Source organism: Mustela nivalis (assembly GCF_964662115.1).
Source record: "Mustela nivalis genome assembly, chromosome: 2".
Taxonomy (NCBI): domain Eukaryota; kingdom Metazoa; phylum Chordata; class Mammalia; order Carnivora; family Mustelidae; genus Mustela; species Mustela nivalis.
Window position 1 is genome coordinate 130545502 of NC_139021.1, and position 15746 is coordinate 130561247.

Here is a 15746-nt window from a genome sequence, read left to right on the forward strand (position 1 = left end):
TGAGAAACTGCTGGTGCTTAATGTATGGTCATTCTCATTTAACAATGGGAAAACCAAGATGTACAACCACAGTCATAATAACCAGATTCTCCAGAACATCAGACAGGCACTCCAAGAGAACAAGGGCAAACAGAGAGACTGCTATGGGCCACTTCCTCTAACACCTGATTACCATACTTTGAAAGTCTGTCTTAAACATCTGCCTATCTATGTATTTATAATATCTATTTATTTACAATTTATTCAAGAAGTTAATACTGAAAACAAAAGTTTCAATGAGGGTGTTATCAGAGCTATGCTCAGTATTACATTTACATTTTTCAAAAGGATGAATCCATTCTGTGTTAAATAAAAAGCTTCAAAGGTAATCAATGAATGGTCCCTATGATGAGAGCTATTCTTGTAATTGAGCAGATTTTTAGATCAGTGCATAGACTAGACTATTTATAAACTCGACTTCCCATCAACTTCAGCATGATGTCAACTAACAAATTAATGTTTTCCAGTCATCTTCACTGTGACACTTAACTGCCAGCACTCACTGGCCTTCAATTTAAACTGACAGTTTAAAAAGTGCCCACAATACAGCCAAAGCAACAGTTTAGACATTCAGGTTCTAAAACCTGTTGGGGAGCCTGGGTGGCTCAGTTGGTTAAGCGTCCAACTGTTGATTTTGACTAAGATCATGATCTCAGGATCATGAAATTGAGACCCATGCGAGCTCCGCCCTGGGCACTCAGTTTGTTTAGGATTCTCTCTCTCTCTCCCTCAGCAGCTCCCCCATCTCCCTCTTAAAAAAAAAATAAGAAACCTGTCAAATTAAAGCCCCCAATCCCAACAGAAATTTGCATAGAACAGAAAAATTCGTAAAATTAACTGTAATTTAGAAAAAAAAAATAAAACTAGCATAGAGGGCACCTGGGTGGCTCAGTTGGTTAAGCCACTGCCTTCGGCTCAAGTCATGATCCCAGAGTCCCGGAATCAAGTCCTGCATTGGGCTCCCAGCTCCATGGAGTCTGCTTCTCCCTCAGACCTTCTCCCCTTTTACACTCTCTCACCGTCTCTCTTTCTCTCTCTCATTCAAATAAATAAAATCTTAAAAAAAAAAATGAGTTTAGAAATATAACATATAGGAATCCATCAAAATCCTTGAGGAGAACACAGGCAGCAACCTCTTCGACCTCAGTCACAGCAACATCTTCCTAGGAACATCGCCAAAGGCAAGGGAAGCAAGGACAAAAATGAACTATTGGGATTTCATCAAGATCAAAAGCTTTTGCACAGCAAAGGAAACAGTTAACAAAATCAAAAGACAACTGACAGAATGGGAGAAGATATTTGCAAACGACATATCAGATTCTAGTGTCTAGAATCTATAAAGAACTTAGCAAACTCAATACCCAAAGAACAAATAATCCAATCAAGAAATGGGCAGAGGACATGAACAGACATTTCTGCAAAGAAGACATCCAGATGGCCAACAGACACATGAAAAAGTGCTCCATATCACTCGGCATCAGGGAAATACAAATCAAAACCACAATGAAATATCACTTCACACCAGTCAGAATGGCTAAAATCAACAAGTCAGGAAATGACAGATGCTGGCGAGGATGCAGAGAAAGGGGAACCCTCCTACACTGTTGGTGGGAATGTAAGCTGGTGCAGCCACTCTGGAAAACAGTATGGAGGTTCCTCAAAATGTTGAAAATAGAACTGCCCTATGACCCAGCAATTGCACTACTGGGTATTTACCCTAAAGATACAAACGTAGTGATCCAAAGGGGCACGTGCACCCGAATGTTTATAGCAGCAATGTCCACAATAGCCAAACTATGGAAAGAACCTAGATGTCCATCAACAGATGAATGGATCAAGAAGATGTGGTATATCTACACAATGGAATACTATGCAGCCATCAAAAGAAATGAAATCTTGCCATTTGCAACAACATGGATGAAACTAGAGCGTTATCATGCTTAGCGAAATAAGTCAAGCGAAGAAAGACAACTATCATATGATCTCCCTGATATGAGGAAGTGGTGATGCAACATGGGGGCTTAAGTGGGTAGAAGAAGAATCAATGAAACAAGATGGAATTGGGAGGGAGACAAACCATAAGTGACTCTTAATCTCACAAAACAAACTGAGGGTTGCTGGGGGGAGGGGGATTGGGAGAAGGGGGTGGGATTATGGACATTGGGGAGGGTATGTGCTTTGGTGAGTGCTGTGAAGTGTGTAAACCTGGTGATTCACAGACCTGTACCCCTGGGGATAAAAATATATGTTTATAAAAAATAAAAAATTTTAAAAAAAAGAAAGAAATAAAACATATAAATAAATTATTCTCCTACTGGTCAATGCAAAGCTTATGGTATTCAGTTTTTAAGCAAATTCATGATCTATATTATGTCCCTACATGATTTTCTCTCTCATGTTGCTCTTTTAATGCCATCTTATTGTATTTTATGTATGCTTCTAAACTACATCTTTAATTCTTTTTGGAAAACAGGATACAAATGAAATTTTTAAAATGGAAATGAATATGATTTAATGGTACTAACCTTAAGAGATCCCTCTGAATAATTAAGCAACGCAGGTAATCAGCCATTTTTTTTTGCATGAGGGCTAATCGAAGCCATGCTCTTGCACGACCTAGTGGGGTCCTAAAAAGCAAAACCAGTTAGTCAGAAGACAGGCCCAGTCCAGGGGCACCTGGGTGACTCAGTGGGTTAAAGCCTCTGCTTTCAGCACAGGTCAAGATCCCAAGGTCCTGGGATAGAGCCCCGCATCAGGCTCTCTGCTCAGCAGGGAGCCTGCTTCCCCTTCTCTCTCTGCCTGCCTCTGTCTACTTGTGATCTCTGTCAAATAATAAATAAATAAATAAATAGATAGATAGATAGATAGATAGATAAATAAATAAAATCTTAAAAAAAAAAGACAAGCCCAGTCCATATATTGTAACAGATTACATATTTTATCTCTGCCAAGGTTCATATTAATAAAGGAAAACTGCAATTTACCATGGATCTGTTTCTACAGGTGTTTGGGGTTTTTTTGTTTGTTTCTACAGTTTTTTAAGCCAGTTGCTTGAGCATGCAAACCAACCCCTGGGAGCTATTTTGGTCTCTAAGGTAAATTTGCACATACAGGACATAGAAGTACCATTTTATGCCTTGGAAGAAATGACTCTAAATACTGAGGATTATCTCTACAAAAATATTTTGACTGAATGGGCTTAACCATCTCAGGATGAATATACAAGAGGTGTCTGGCTGGCTCAGTCATTAGAGCATGTGGTTTTTATTCTCCAGGTTGTGAGTTCAAGATCCATACTGGGAGTAGAGGTTACTTAAAAAAAAAAAAAAAAAAAAAATTTTTAAATGTGAATATGCAAAATGCATCAAATAAGGCAGTATAATGCCTTTGAAAAGTGACATTATATCTGAATTTTAAAAATCATAACAAATTTTTAAAAAAGATTATAAAGCTAGAAGGGCACCGAGCTGGTAATCAAAAAGAGAGAAATCACCAGGCTGCGTGTTATTTTTCAAATGTTTCTCTATGAGGTTGTCCTTAAAAAACTCAATCCCATACTTCTTAACCAAGTGCTATCATTTAGTAAAAGTAAAATCAGATTTTACAAAATATTTACGGTTTTTCAAAGAGAAGGATATCATTCACATTTTTATGTTTTCTTATACAAAGAACGTTTTGGCATGTAGTGTGGGAGGTAAGTTAATCTTCACTAACAGCTACTGAGCTTCTATGGTTTAGCAGTTGAATGAATACCATTCGTCAGAAAACATAACTTTTGAAGAGTTAGCCTTTTATTTTTTAAGATTTTATTTATTTATTTGACAAACAGATCACAAGTAGGCAGAGAGGCAGGCAGAGAGAGAGAGAAGGGGGTAGCAGGCTCCCTGCTGAGCAGAGAGCCCCATGCAGGGCTTGATCCCAGGACCCTGAGATCATGTCCTAAGCCAAAGGCAGAGGCTTAACCCACTGAGCCACCCAGGCGCCACAAGAGTAAGGCTTTTTAAAAATAATATGAACGTGTATTTTTCATATTAAAATGACCAAATCTTACATTTCTATTTAAGATTTTTTTTTTTTTTTATTAAAGTATAATGTATTACTTGCCCCAGAGGTACAGGTATGTGAATCGCCAGGCTTACACAATTCACAGCACTCACCACAGCACATACCCTCCCCAGTGTCTATAACCCAGCCACCCCATCCCTCCCTGCCCCTGCCCCCCGGAACCCTCAGTTTGTTTCCTGAGATTAAGAGTCTCTTGTGATTTGTCTCTCTTCCAAACCCATCTTGTTTCATTTTTCCCTTCCCTACTCCTCACAACTTCCAGCCCTGACTCTCAAATTCCTCATATCAGTGAGATCATATGATAATTGACTCATTTTGCTCAGCATAATACCCTCTAGTTCCACCCAGGTCATTGCAAATGGCAAGATTTCATTTCTTTTGATGGCTACATAGTATTCCTGTGTGTGTGTGTACCACCTCTTCTTTATCCATTCATCTGTTGATGGACATCTAGGCTCTTTCCATAGTTTGGCTATTGTGGACTTTGCTGCTATAAACATTCAGGTGCACGTGCCCCTTCGGGTCACTACATTTGTATGTTTAGGGTAAATACACAGTAGTGCAATTGCTGGGTCAGAGGGTAGCTCTATTTTCAACTTTTTGAGAAACATCCATACTGTTTTCCAGAGTGGCTGCACCAGCTTGCATTCCCACTAACAGTGTAGGAGAGTTCCCCTTTCTTTGCATCCTCATCAAAATCTGTCATTTCCTGACTTGTTGATTTTAGCCATTCTGGCTGGTATAAGGTGGTATCTCACTGTGGTTTTTAATTGTATTTCCCTGATGCTGAGTGATGTGGAACATTTTTTCATGTGTCTGTTGGCCATTTGGATGTCTTTGCAGAAATGTCTGTTCCTGTCTTCTGACCATTTCTTGATTGGATTCTTTGTTCTTTGGGTATTGAGTTTGATAAGTTCTTTATAGATTTTGGATACTAGCCCTTTATCTGATATGTCATTTGCGAATTTAAGGTTTTATTTTTCAAATAATCTCTACACCCAACATGGGGCTTGAACTCACAACTCAGAGATTAAAAAGTCACATGCTCCATCGACCAAGTCAGCCAGGTGTCCCTTCTTATATTTCTCTCTTTGAGAGTTATAATTCCTTTTTTCTTCTATCTTTGCTAAAAATCACTACACCCAATATACTATTATAAGAAACATCAACCGTGAATATCACTTGATATTTAACTCTAAAAACTAGATTTAAGGAACATGGTTGGCTCACTCAGTCAAGCATGCAATTCTTGATCTCAGCATCAGGAGTTTAAGCCCCACAGTAAGCGGAGAGATTACTTACAAAAATAATAATAATAAATAAAATAAAATTTAAAAACTGGGTTTGAATCCTGGCTCTGCCACTTATTAACTGTTAACTCCTCTGACCTTTATTTTTTACATCTATGCAATTATTATAATAATCTCTACCCTCTAAGATTGGTGTAAAGACTAAATAAGATAATTCATGTAAATCAATTATTTTATTACCCTGAGACAGTGCTTACTAGTAGCCATTTACTTTTATCAGTCAATTAAATACAACCTGGAAATATTTGGATGTTGTGTTAACAGCCAGAAAACCCTATGGTATTCCTTACAACATGTAAAACCCTCAGGCACCTGGTTGGCTCAGTTAAACATTTGCCTTCAGCTCAGGTCATGATCCCAGGGTCCTGTGGTCATCAGGACTCCCTGCTCCCTGGGAGTCTGTGGTCATCAGGCTCCCTGCTCAGGGGGGGGAGTCTGCTTCTCCCTCTGCCCCTCCCCTTCTTCTCTTGCTCACTCTCTCTATAACCAAAACAAAAAATCTTTCAAAAAAAAAAATGCAAAACTCTCAATTATAAAGCTAAGAGAAAGCGAACTGGTAATCTGACAGAAAATGCTAAGGAAAAAAAAAAAAGGTCATCTCATTTACAAGAATTAAGATAAACTAAAGGAAAACATAAGAACTTAGCCTTAACAACACCTTATACCTTTATTCAGCTCTTACAATATTTTGTATAGATTTGTCTAGTGAAATGGACAGGTGACACTATAGGTCCCAATTTTCAGAGAAAGAAAAGTAATTTGCACAAGCCCCATATATATAAATGGCTTATCTGAGAATGCAAATCTCCTGAGCCTTTGCCCTGGAGTTAGTCTAAATCAGTCTTCAACAAAGAGTTACCGGCTGCCAGCTAGCTTACTACTGCAAACTAGCTTAACACTCAGGAAACAGAAATGCATAATTGATAAATCCTATCTTAAAGGGACCTGCAGTTTCCTGCAATATAATGTAGAATTGAAGTGAAGGAGTGAATATAGCTATAGGGTATAAAAGAAAAAGCAGCTAATTCTTACTGAAGAAACTAAGAAATCTCATAAAGGAAATATTAACTGAGCCACAAAGAACAGAATTCTACTAGGAAAGAATGGAGGAAGACTACTTCAGGCTGAGAGAAGATAATAGAGTGTGAGGTACTTTTAAGGAACAGTAAATACACTTTTGCAGTTAGAAATGAACAAGTAAGGGCGCCTGCGTGGCTCAGTGGGCTAAAGCCTCTGCCTTCTGCTCAGGTCATGATCTCAGGGTCCTGGGATCAAGCCCCACATCAGGCTCTCTGCTCAACAGGGAGCCTGTTTCCCCCATCTCTGCCTTCCTCTATGCCTACTTGTGATCTCTGTCTGTCAAATAAATAAATAAAATCTTAAAAAAAAAAAAAAATGAACAAGTAATAAGCTTACTTACTTAAGACCAGGTAAATCCCGGACACTGGCTCCTATTTCCTCTGCCTCCGGGTACAGCTTTTCCACCAATTCCAAGGGGCCCCAGATAGTTTTGTTATAACTCAAAAATGATTTTCTTACTGGAAAAAAAAAGTATATGTAATGCATACAACTCCAACATATAAAACTGTAATAATTTATTTTTAAATATTTAGTTTCAACATTTCTAACTTAAAATACAATTGCTCAGAGACTTTCTTCTCTTATCACTACACAGCACTGTTGATCAGGGACCTGTTCATCAGGATCCTGCTATTTTTCCTTATCAGAAATATGCAAAGAAGAAAGAGAGAAAGAAAGAAAATAAATATGCATCTTGGCCATTCTTCCTTATCAGAAATATGCAGGCAGGTAATTAAAGTAAAAAAAAACTGGCCTTATTCTTTATCAGTACCAAAACAAAAAGGCTGGCAGCCCTAGCAGGTTAATCTTTATCAGTTAATTAAATAAATCAAGGACAAATAAAAAGTTATTTTTAACATGAAAAATTGTGACTTATTTTATTCTGAAAATCGGGCAACATAATACCATAACTAACTATATATTTCTTTCTTAATATTGACCAGATCTCCTGCAGATCAAGGGCCCCTATCATATGTACCACCCAAGGACAATCACCAAGACAGGCAATTTTTCTTTGCTGGGTGGGTGAGGGGGATCAATCAACACAAAGTAGCTTCACAAGGATTCATTAAGACAAGCCTATGATAGGACTGTTAGGACATGCCCTATGGTATTTTGTGAAGTAAAGGAAATAAATTCAGAGAAAGGCTTAAACTTTATTTGGCCATCATTTAGCAAATTCCGTTTCTGCAACCCAAGAGAAAACAAAGATTAAAAGTTTTCCAAAAAGCAAATTAAAATTTGGATGCCTGGGTGGCTCAGTCCATTAAGCAGCTGCCTTCAGGTCAGGTCATGATCCCAGGATCCTGGGATCGCGAATCCTGCATTGGGCTCCTTGCTCAGTGGAGAGCCTGCTTCTTTCTCTCCCTCAGCCTGCCGCTCTGCCTGCTTGTGCTCTCTATCTCTCTGTCAAACAAATAAATAAAATCTTTAAAAAATAAATAAATAAAATTAAATTAAAATTCAAAGTGTTAAAAAATTAAAATTAAAAAAATTAAAAATTAAAAAACTAAAACTAAAACAAAACCAAAAAAAAGCTAAAGGTTGTCAGATCAGACTGGTGAGTTTCTGATGTACTGAAAGAAGCAAAAACCTGTAAGATCAAGAGTGGGCAAAAATGTGGGAAAACAAACACTAACATCCACTGATGTCTGATAAATCCACAAACCCTTCATAGATATCCTTTGACCCAGGAATTCTACTCCTAGAAACCTTATCCTAAAGAACAACTATACAAACACATACACACAGAGATGTTCTAACAGCACAATTTTAATAGTAAAAAATAGGAAACAACCTAAGAGTACATTAAGAGGAGAGCAGTTAAGTAAGTTTTGGTATACATATACTATGAAATTTTATAGAGCCATTAAAAATGTGGGGCGCCTGGGTGGCTCAGTGGTTGAGCCTCCGCCTTTGGCTCAGGTCCTGATTCCATGGTCCTGAGATGGAGCCCCACATCAGGCTCCCTGCTCAGCGGAGAGCTGCTTCTCTCTCTCCCTCTGCCTGCCACTCTACTTACTTGTCCTGTCTCTCTGTCAAATAAATAAAAATCTTTTAAATAAATAAATAAAAATAAAAATGTGATAAAGAACTCTATGTAAATGGAAAGCTCTCCAAACCACATATCATCTTTGTTAAAAAAAAAAAAAAAAAAAAAAAAGTCACAAGGGGCACTGGGTGGCTCAGTGAGTTAAGCCGCTGCCTTCAGCTCAGGTCATGATCTCAGGGTCCTGGGATTGAGCCCCGGCATCGGGCTCTCTGCTCTACAGGGAGCCTGCTTCCCTTCCTCTCTCTCTGCCTGCCTCTCTGCCTACTTGTGATCTCTGTCAAATAAATAAATAAAAAATCTTAAAAAAAAAAACCACACACACACACAAAAACAAAGTCACAAAATAATAATACTTATAGCATAATTCTATGCAGAGCAAAAGGAAAAAAAAAACAAACAGAAAAGAGCCAGAAGAATGACAAGGATTCCCTTTAGGGAGATAAATGGAAAAGAATGAAGGATATGGTTTTTCCTCTAGGTGCTTCTATTTTGTTTGAGTCATGTACAAAAAGAGATTTTACTATTTATATAATTTTTTTAAAAATTACTTTGTCTTCAATTAAAAAAATAGTGGAATCTAAAAAAGTAAAACAAAAGCCAAACAAAAACAGAACAGATTAATGGTCAGCAGAGGTAAAGGATGCAGGTAGAGGAAATGGGTAAAGGTGGTCAAAAGGTATAAACTTCCAGTTATAAAATAAGTAAGTCATAAGGATGTAATATACAGCATGAGGACTACAGGTGATAATACTGTTGTATGGGGGCGCCTGGGTGGCTCAGTCGTTAAACAGCTGCCTTCGGCTCAGGTCATGATCCCACGGGCCCCACATTGAGCCCCCCCCCCAGTCCCCCGCCCAGCAGGAAGCATGCTTCTCCCTCTCCTACTCCCCCTGCTTGTGTTCTGTGTCTGTCTGTCTGTCACTCTCTCTCTCTCTGCCAAATAAATAAATAAATAAATCTTTAAAAATTAAAAAAAAATACTGTTGTATATTTGAGTTACTAAGAGTAAATCTTAAAAGTTCATCATAAGAAAAAAATTGTTTTTAAGATTTTATTTATTTGACAGAGAGAGAGAGAGAGAGAGATCACAAGTAGACAGAGAGGCAGACAGAGAGAGAGGAGAAGCAGGCCCCCCCGCCGAGCAGAGAGCCTGATGCAGGGCTCAATCCCAGGAACCTGAGACCATGACCTGAGCAGAAGGCAGAGGCTTAACCAACTGAGATACCCAAGTGGCCCCCCTCAAAATTTTTTAACTATGTATGGTAATGGATATCAACTATACTTCCTGTGCTGATCATTTTGCCATACATAAAAATATTATGTTGTGTACCTGAAACCAATATGTTAATTATATCTAAAAAATTCTTAAATAAAAAAGAAATGAATATTTTAATAATATCACATAGGGTTTCTCAAATTTTGATGCCAAGGATCTTTTGGCAGTACATTTCATTAAAATTTGAACATTTTAATAAAACCATGTTTATGTAAATCTCCTTTTGTGCTGTTTACATTTACCCCTAATTCCATGTACCTTAGTCAGAACTTCTAGGCCTTCCCAATTACCCAGGTTCCTAGTATATCCACAAGGAAACAAGCTTCTTTTAGCTTTAGAATAGTCACTTTAATATAAACTCTTACATAGCCCTCTGCACAGTTGATCCAAAACTACCAACAACTGTTTTTATGCTAAGTAAAAGAACAATTATACAATGTACATTAAATACCGAAGTCTAATTTTACATGTAACAATAAATCAGTGTCAACTATGTAGAATATTATCATTTATAATATTATAATCAATATTTTCATCATTTCCAGGAAGAACTTACATTTCTACAATAGTCTAATCCAAAAGACAATTTTTCTAGATACATTCCAGGGGGCCAAGGAGGTTTATATTCCAATAATTATTTTAATGTATTTGTTCAATAGGGTTCAAACTACTAATAAGATTTCATATTGGAATCATTAAGCTTAAAAATTTTTAAATAACTCTACAACTGTCCTAGGAAATAGAAATCAGAGTACATTGAGAAAAAAAAAATAAAATGTTTTTACAAAACACTAACTAGGCATTTTGTGAAGGCATCTGATTATAAAACAAGCAGTAGGCTCTTCTCTCCCCAAGCCAACCCACCCAGTATTTTTAAATGTAAAGTAACAATAATTAGGGCCTCGACAATTCAAAGACGTCTAAGATGGAAGTGGTGGGATTCTAAACTTAATTAGTTCTTTAAAATTTCATGATACCTTTAAGACCGTGTTTCAGACAATGTTCCATAACAACAAAGAACTGCTGCAAGGGGGGATAGTCAGAATCCAAAGTGCGGCCAAAGCTTAGAGCAGATTCAATGAGTCCTTTGATACTCAATTTAGCCATGTTTAACAAGTTTGCTCTCTCTACAGCTGTGGGGTCTTTTGTAGCTGAAAGCACAAGAAAGGAGTCCAACATCATTTGCAAGACATGACATTGAAAAATACAGAAAACCTTTCATTCCCCTATAAAAACAACAATGGTTTGTTTTTCCTTGGTTGACAAATTAGTCTCCCTAACTAATCCACACCCCTAGGTAACTTCTCTTCATCTCTCTCTCTCACAGGTACCACAGAACACTACCATACCCACCCCAGACAAAGTTTATGAATTATTCTCAAGATCTTGTAACTTGGTTATTTTCTAGTATTTATTTTACTTTTGTGGTACGTCTTCAGAGAGAACAAGCTTTTTTGTTCTGTTTTTTAAATTTTTTTTAAATAACGTTTTTGTGGAGATAAAATTGGAATAATAAAGCAACATATTAAGGATCTCATGCAAAAGGTGGACAGCAGGCATGGTCGAAGGATGAATCTCAAGGCAAAAAAATGTTCAGAATAAACTGGCAATAAAAGGTGGTTACAATTCCAAGATTACAATATCATCCATAAACATAATGGGTTAAAACACAAAAATTAGGGAATACAGGAAAAGCCATTCGATTCTTTCACTCATTTTAACCCTCTTTCCATCTTGTATTTTCATTGCAACTGTAATTCTGTATTGCATAACTCCTTTATTTTCCCAGAGGAAATAAAAGCAGTCCTGTTTCACATTTAAGTTCCTTGCCCTTCCACACAGCTGATTCGGTCAAAAACTAAGTTAATAGATGCACTTTTAAAAAAATGATTTGTAACTGATATTTTCAAATCACAAAAAGCTATTTTTTTTTTTCTTTCCCACAGTGACTGGCAGGAATATTTTCAGCAAACACAGATGACAAAATGAAGCGCAGAAAAATGAAGCACTCCGTTTAACGTTTCATAATCTCTGGCAAGGTTACTAGTCCAAGTGAACCAAGTGTCTGGTTTTCCTTCACTGAACAAAAGTCCAGGGGTCCCAATGATCTAGTATTCGAGTTCTGAACTGATACCTAAGGGCAAAGCCTGACGCGGCACCCTAATCAACTAAAAATGCAAACAGCCACAATCGCTATGACCAAGCTAGGCGGTGAAAAATTTGCACACACATCATGACTTCAAATCTGCAGCTTGGTATGATTCCCTCTTTTTTTCGGGGGGGGGGGGGGGACACTTGATGTTTCATAATCTGTACCAATCCTCAGTTTTCACAGTGCCCATTACGATCCGTGACCTGCGATGCGACAAGGAGACAAAGGGCGCATCTGCAGCTGCTCCGAGGCGGGTCCGTGCTGGGGGAACCCTCGCCCCAGAAGCGTTTACACGCCGGCCGCGCCCCGCCCGGGCTAGCAGACATGTCCCGCTGGTCGCAGCCCCAACAAGGCCAAGGGCCAGTCCCTGCATCTCGCCCGGGCCTGGAGCCCCCCTCCCAGCCTCCCTTCCTCCCCGCAGCAAGGCTGCCGAAAAGGTCCAGGGCGCCCCAGGACCCCCGCGGAGGGCTCACCCGGGGTCCTGCGCGACATCGCTGCACCTCTCCCGCCCTCGGCGTCGGGCACCCAGGCCAAAACCTGAGACGCGTCTTCCCTCCGCCACCCCCAACCCTGAAAAGTCATCGCCCGTCCCCGACTGTTCCACCGACCCGGGAGCGGCCCCCCAGCCAGCCGTGTCTTCGCCCCTAGGAAGCCGTCAGACCACAAGCCCTCGGCCATTAGGCCCTAGAACCCTGGCGGGAACCAGAAGGAACGGGGGGCGGCAGCGCGTTGCCATGGCGACCCCGGGCGCCCCCTAGTCCCCGGCTGCCCCCGCCCAGCCCCAGACCCGGGTTCGGGCCGGAGTTGCGACCCGGGGCCTGGGTGCCCACCACCACCAGTCTTCCTCCCCCGGCCTCGGCCTTCAGCCTCCAACCAAGAGCCCCGCGTCCGCTCTCGGTCCGCTCCCCTTACCCATGGCGTCGGTGGCGCGATCTCGGGCGGGGACGCCGTGGGCCCCGCCAACAGCTCCCTTCAGGCGGGCGGCGGCCGCCACGGCGTCTACCAGCAGGCCCGCCGCGGCCCACAGCGCTCCCGGCGGCCGGAGGACGCCCGGGAGGTCCCCCGGCGCGGCGAGGGGAGCAGGGGGCCACCCGGCCTTCAACCCGCAAGAGACAAGCCCGCCCTCGCCCGGCCTCCTCGCGTCCAGCCTGACCGGAAGAAGGAGGAAGAGGAGCGCGAAGGAGACCGCGAGTGTTCGGAGCTGGAGGCCGGGCCCTGGTCGGACCACCGACCTCTCACCAAGGGGCTGCGCCGGCGGCTTTGCCAAGGGGTACGAGCCACGTGCAAACGTTTTCATCCACGCGGCGGCGGGGTTCATCTGAGACACCTGACCGCCTCCCTTCCCGCCTCACGAGGTCTTAGGAGCCAAGAATTTAAAACTAGGCAGCCCAATCACGGCATTTAAACCGTTAAATACGACGGCCGTGGGAAGGGCCGCGCTCGTCAAGGGACAGACGTGTAGAGATAAAGCCAATTTTTTCTCACTCAGGGAAGGAAAAAAACCTCTCGTGGTCAGATGACACTAGGTTAAGCTCTAGCAGTTTGGGAAGAGTAAGCTATTCCGCAGTTAGATTAGCAATTGTTAAGACGGTGGCTGAGCTAGAAAGACGGAGATACGTCATGAAAATGGGGCTGTTTTTCTCATCACCTTGGCTAGAATAGTTTCATGTTTCTTTACCTCTTTTGGTTTTAACAATTTCCATTACTGTGAGATAATCACACATGCAGAGAAAAGTATAAAACAAACTGTAATGAGCAGGCTATGAAGCTGCACACACGAGTTGTGTCTTTCCTCAATGTCAGCTTCATTCAGTCATAAAGCAAGTTAAGGATTTCAAACTCAATGGCATTTCACCACGTGATCAACTTGGCTTCTTCCTAGACACACAAAGCAGAACACAAGTCACACAACAAAAGATAACAGGGACTAGGAAGTTAAGGAACCAAACAAGAAGTCAGTCTGTGGGTGCACAGTTGAGATAAGGCCTAGGTCTCCTCAGGGTCACCTCCAGGCACTTACTGCTTATTAAGTTCCAGCAGTGAAGGATCTCAGTTCTGTTCCGAGATCAATGAAGGAGAGCCTGTCAGAAGCAGCTGCCTTTTTAAGATTTTATTTATTTGACAGAAAGAAAGTAATCACACAAACGGGGGAGTGGGAGGCAGAGGGAGAGGGAGAAGGGCTCCCCACTGAGCAGGGAGCTCCACTCTGGGCTGGATTCCAGGACACTGGGATCATGACTCAAGCTGAAGGCACCTGCTTAAACTGGCTGAGCCAGCCAGGCGCCCCAGCAGCTGCCTTTCTTTCTTTCTTTCTTTTTTTTTTTTTTAAAGATTTATTTATTTGAGTGATAAAAAGAGAGAGAGAATGCACACAAGCCAGGGGAGAGGCAGAGAAGACTCCCCACTGAGCAGGGAGCCTGATGTAGGACTGGATCCCAGGACCCTGAGATCATGACCTGAGCTGAAGGCAGACACTTAGCCGACTGAGCCACCCAGAAGCCCCAGCAGCTGTCTTTTGTTAAGGAGTCAGACATACAGGATGTTCAGGAGTCTGACAGTTTTCTAAAAAATCCTCCCTTTTTAACTAATGATTTTGGCTAGCTGAACATAATAAAAAAATTAGAATTTAAAAATTAAAAAAATAAATAAATAAACCTGCTGACCTGTTAAAAGAAAAAGGATCTTCCCTTTTTAAAAAAGGATTAATCAGTCTTAGGACCCTACAGAGCTCCTCTGCTTCCGCTTGTTATCAGTTCTGGGGGACCGTCAGCTGTTGTTGGTCTTGGTAGATAACTGATTAATGCATTACGCTTAAGTGTTTGCATCATTGCTTGACAGAGGCCCCTACTTGACATAAGTGACTCCATCTTGCTCTCTACATACAGTTTAAAGAATCATTATAAAGTGAACAGCTAAGTAACCACCATCAGATCAACTGAGCACAGGCAGAGCCATCCTCCCTGGGAACTGCCCCTAGCCACCATTCACGGTCCCCCTTGAGGTAAATACCATTCTGGAATTTTTGAGAATCATTTCCTTGCCTTTTTTTTTTTTAAGATTTTATTTATGTATTTGACAGAGAGAGACACAGCGAGAGAGGGAACACAAGCAGGGGGAGTGCGAGAGGGAGAAGCAGACTCCCTGCTGAGCAGAGAGCCCAATGTGGGACTCAATCCTAGGACCCTGAGATCATGACCTGAGCCGAAGGCAGAGGCTTAACCCACTGAGCCACCCAGGTGCCCCAGTGTACATATATCTTTATTCCAATGACCAAGAGAGACACTAGAACATATAATTAAGAATTGGGGCACCTGGGTGGCTCAGTCAGTTAAGCGTCTGCCTTCAGCTCAGGTCATGATCTCAGGGTCCTGGGATGGAGTCTATGTCGGGCTCCCTGCTCAGCGGGGAACTTGCTTCTCCCTCTGCCTCTCCCCCTGCTGTGCTTTCTCTATCTCTCAAATGAATAAATTTTTTAAAAAATTTTTTAAAAAGAATAGAGTAACTGAAAATAAGGTATGCCTTTTTTTAAATTTATGTGCTAGGCTCCTGGGTGGCTCAGTAGGGTTGAGCATCCAACTCTTGATTTTGGCTCAGGTCATGATCTCCATGAGATGGAGCACCCTGTTGCTGGGTTCCATGCTCAGCAGGAATTCTGCTAGAGATTCTCTCCCTTTCCCTCACCCTCTGCCCCTCCCCCAGCTCATGCTCTCTCTCTCTCTAAAAATAGGTAAATAAAATATATTTTTAAATTTTTTATTTAATTAACACATA

General features: G+C 41.1%; 1 protein-coding gene across 8 annotated transcripts in view; it reads right to left on the reverse strand.

Moving 5' to 3' along the window:
* RUFY2 (RUN and FYVE domain containing 2) overlaps positions 1-13411 on the reverse strand; it is a 56775-nt gene extending 43364 nt beyond the window's left edge. For 2 of the 8 annotated variants that reach the window (XM_082714787.1, XM_082714794.1), the window contains exons 1-4: positions 12888-13410; positions 10801-10974; positions 6835-6952; positions 2565-2666 (exon numbers count right to left, since the gene is read on the reverse strand). In XM_082714787.1, the coding sequence (XP_082570913.1) occupies positions 2565-2666; positions 6835-6952; positions 10801-10974; positions 12888-13293 (800 nt within the window). In that variant the 5' untranslated portion in view covers positions 13294-13410. The other 6 variants (XM_082714793.1, XM_082714790.1, XM_082714791.1 and 3 more) reach the window with 5 other exon arrangements.
* Positions 13412-15746: the final 2335 nt, after the last annotated feature.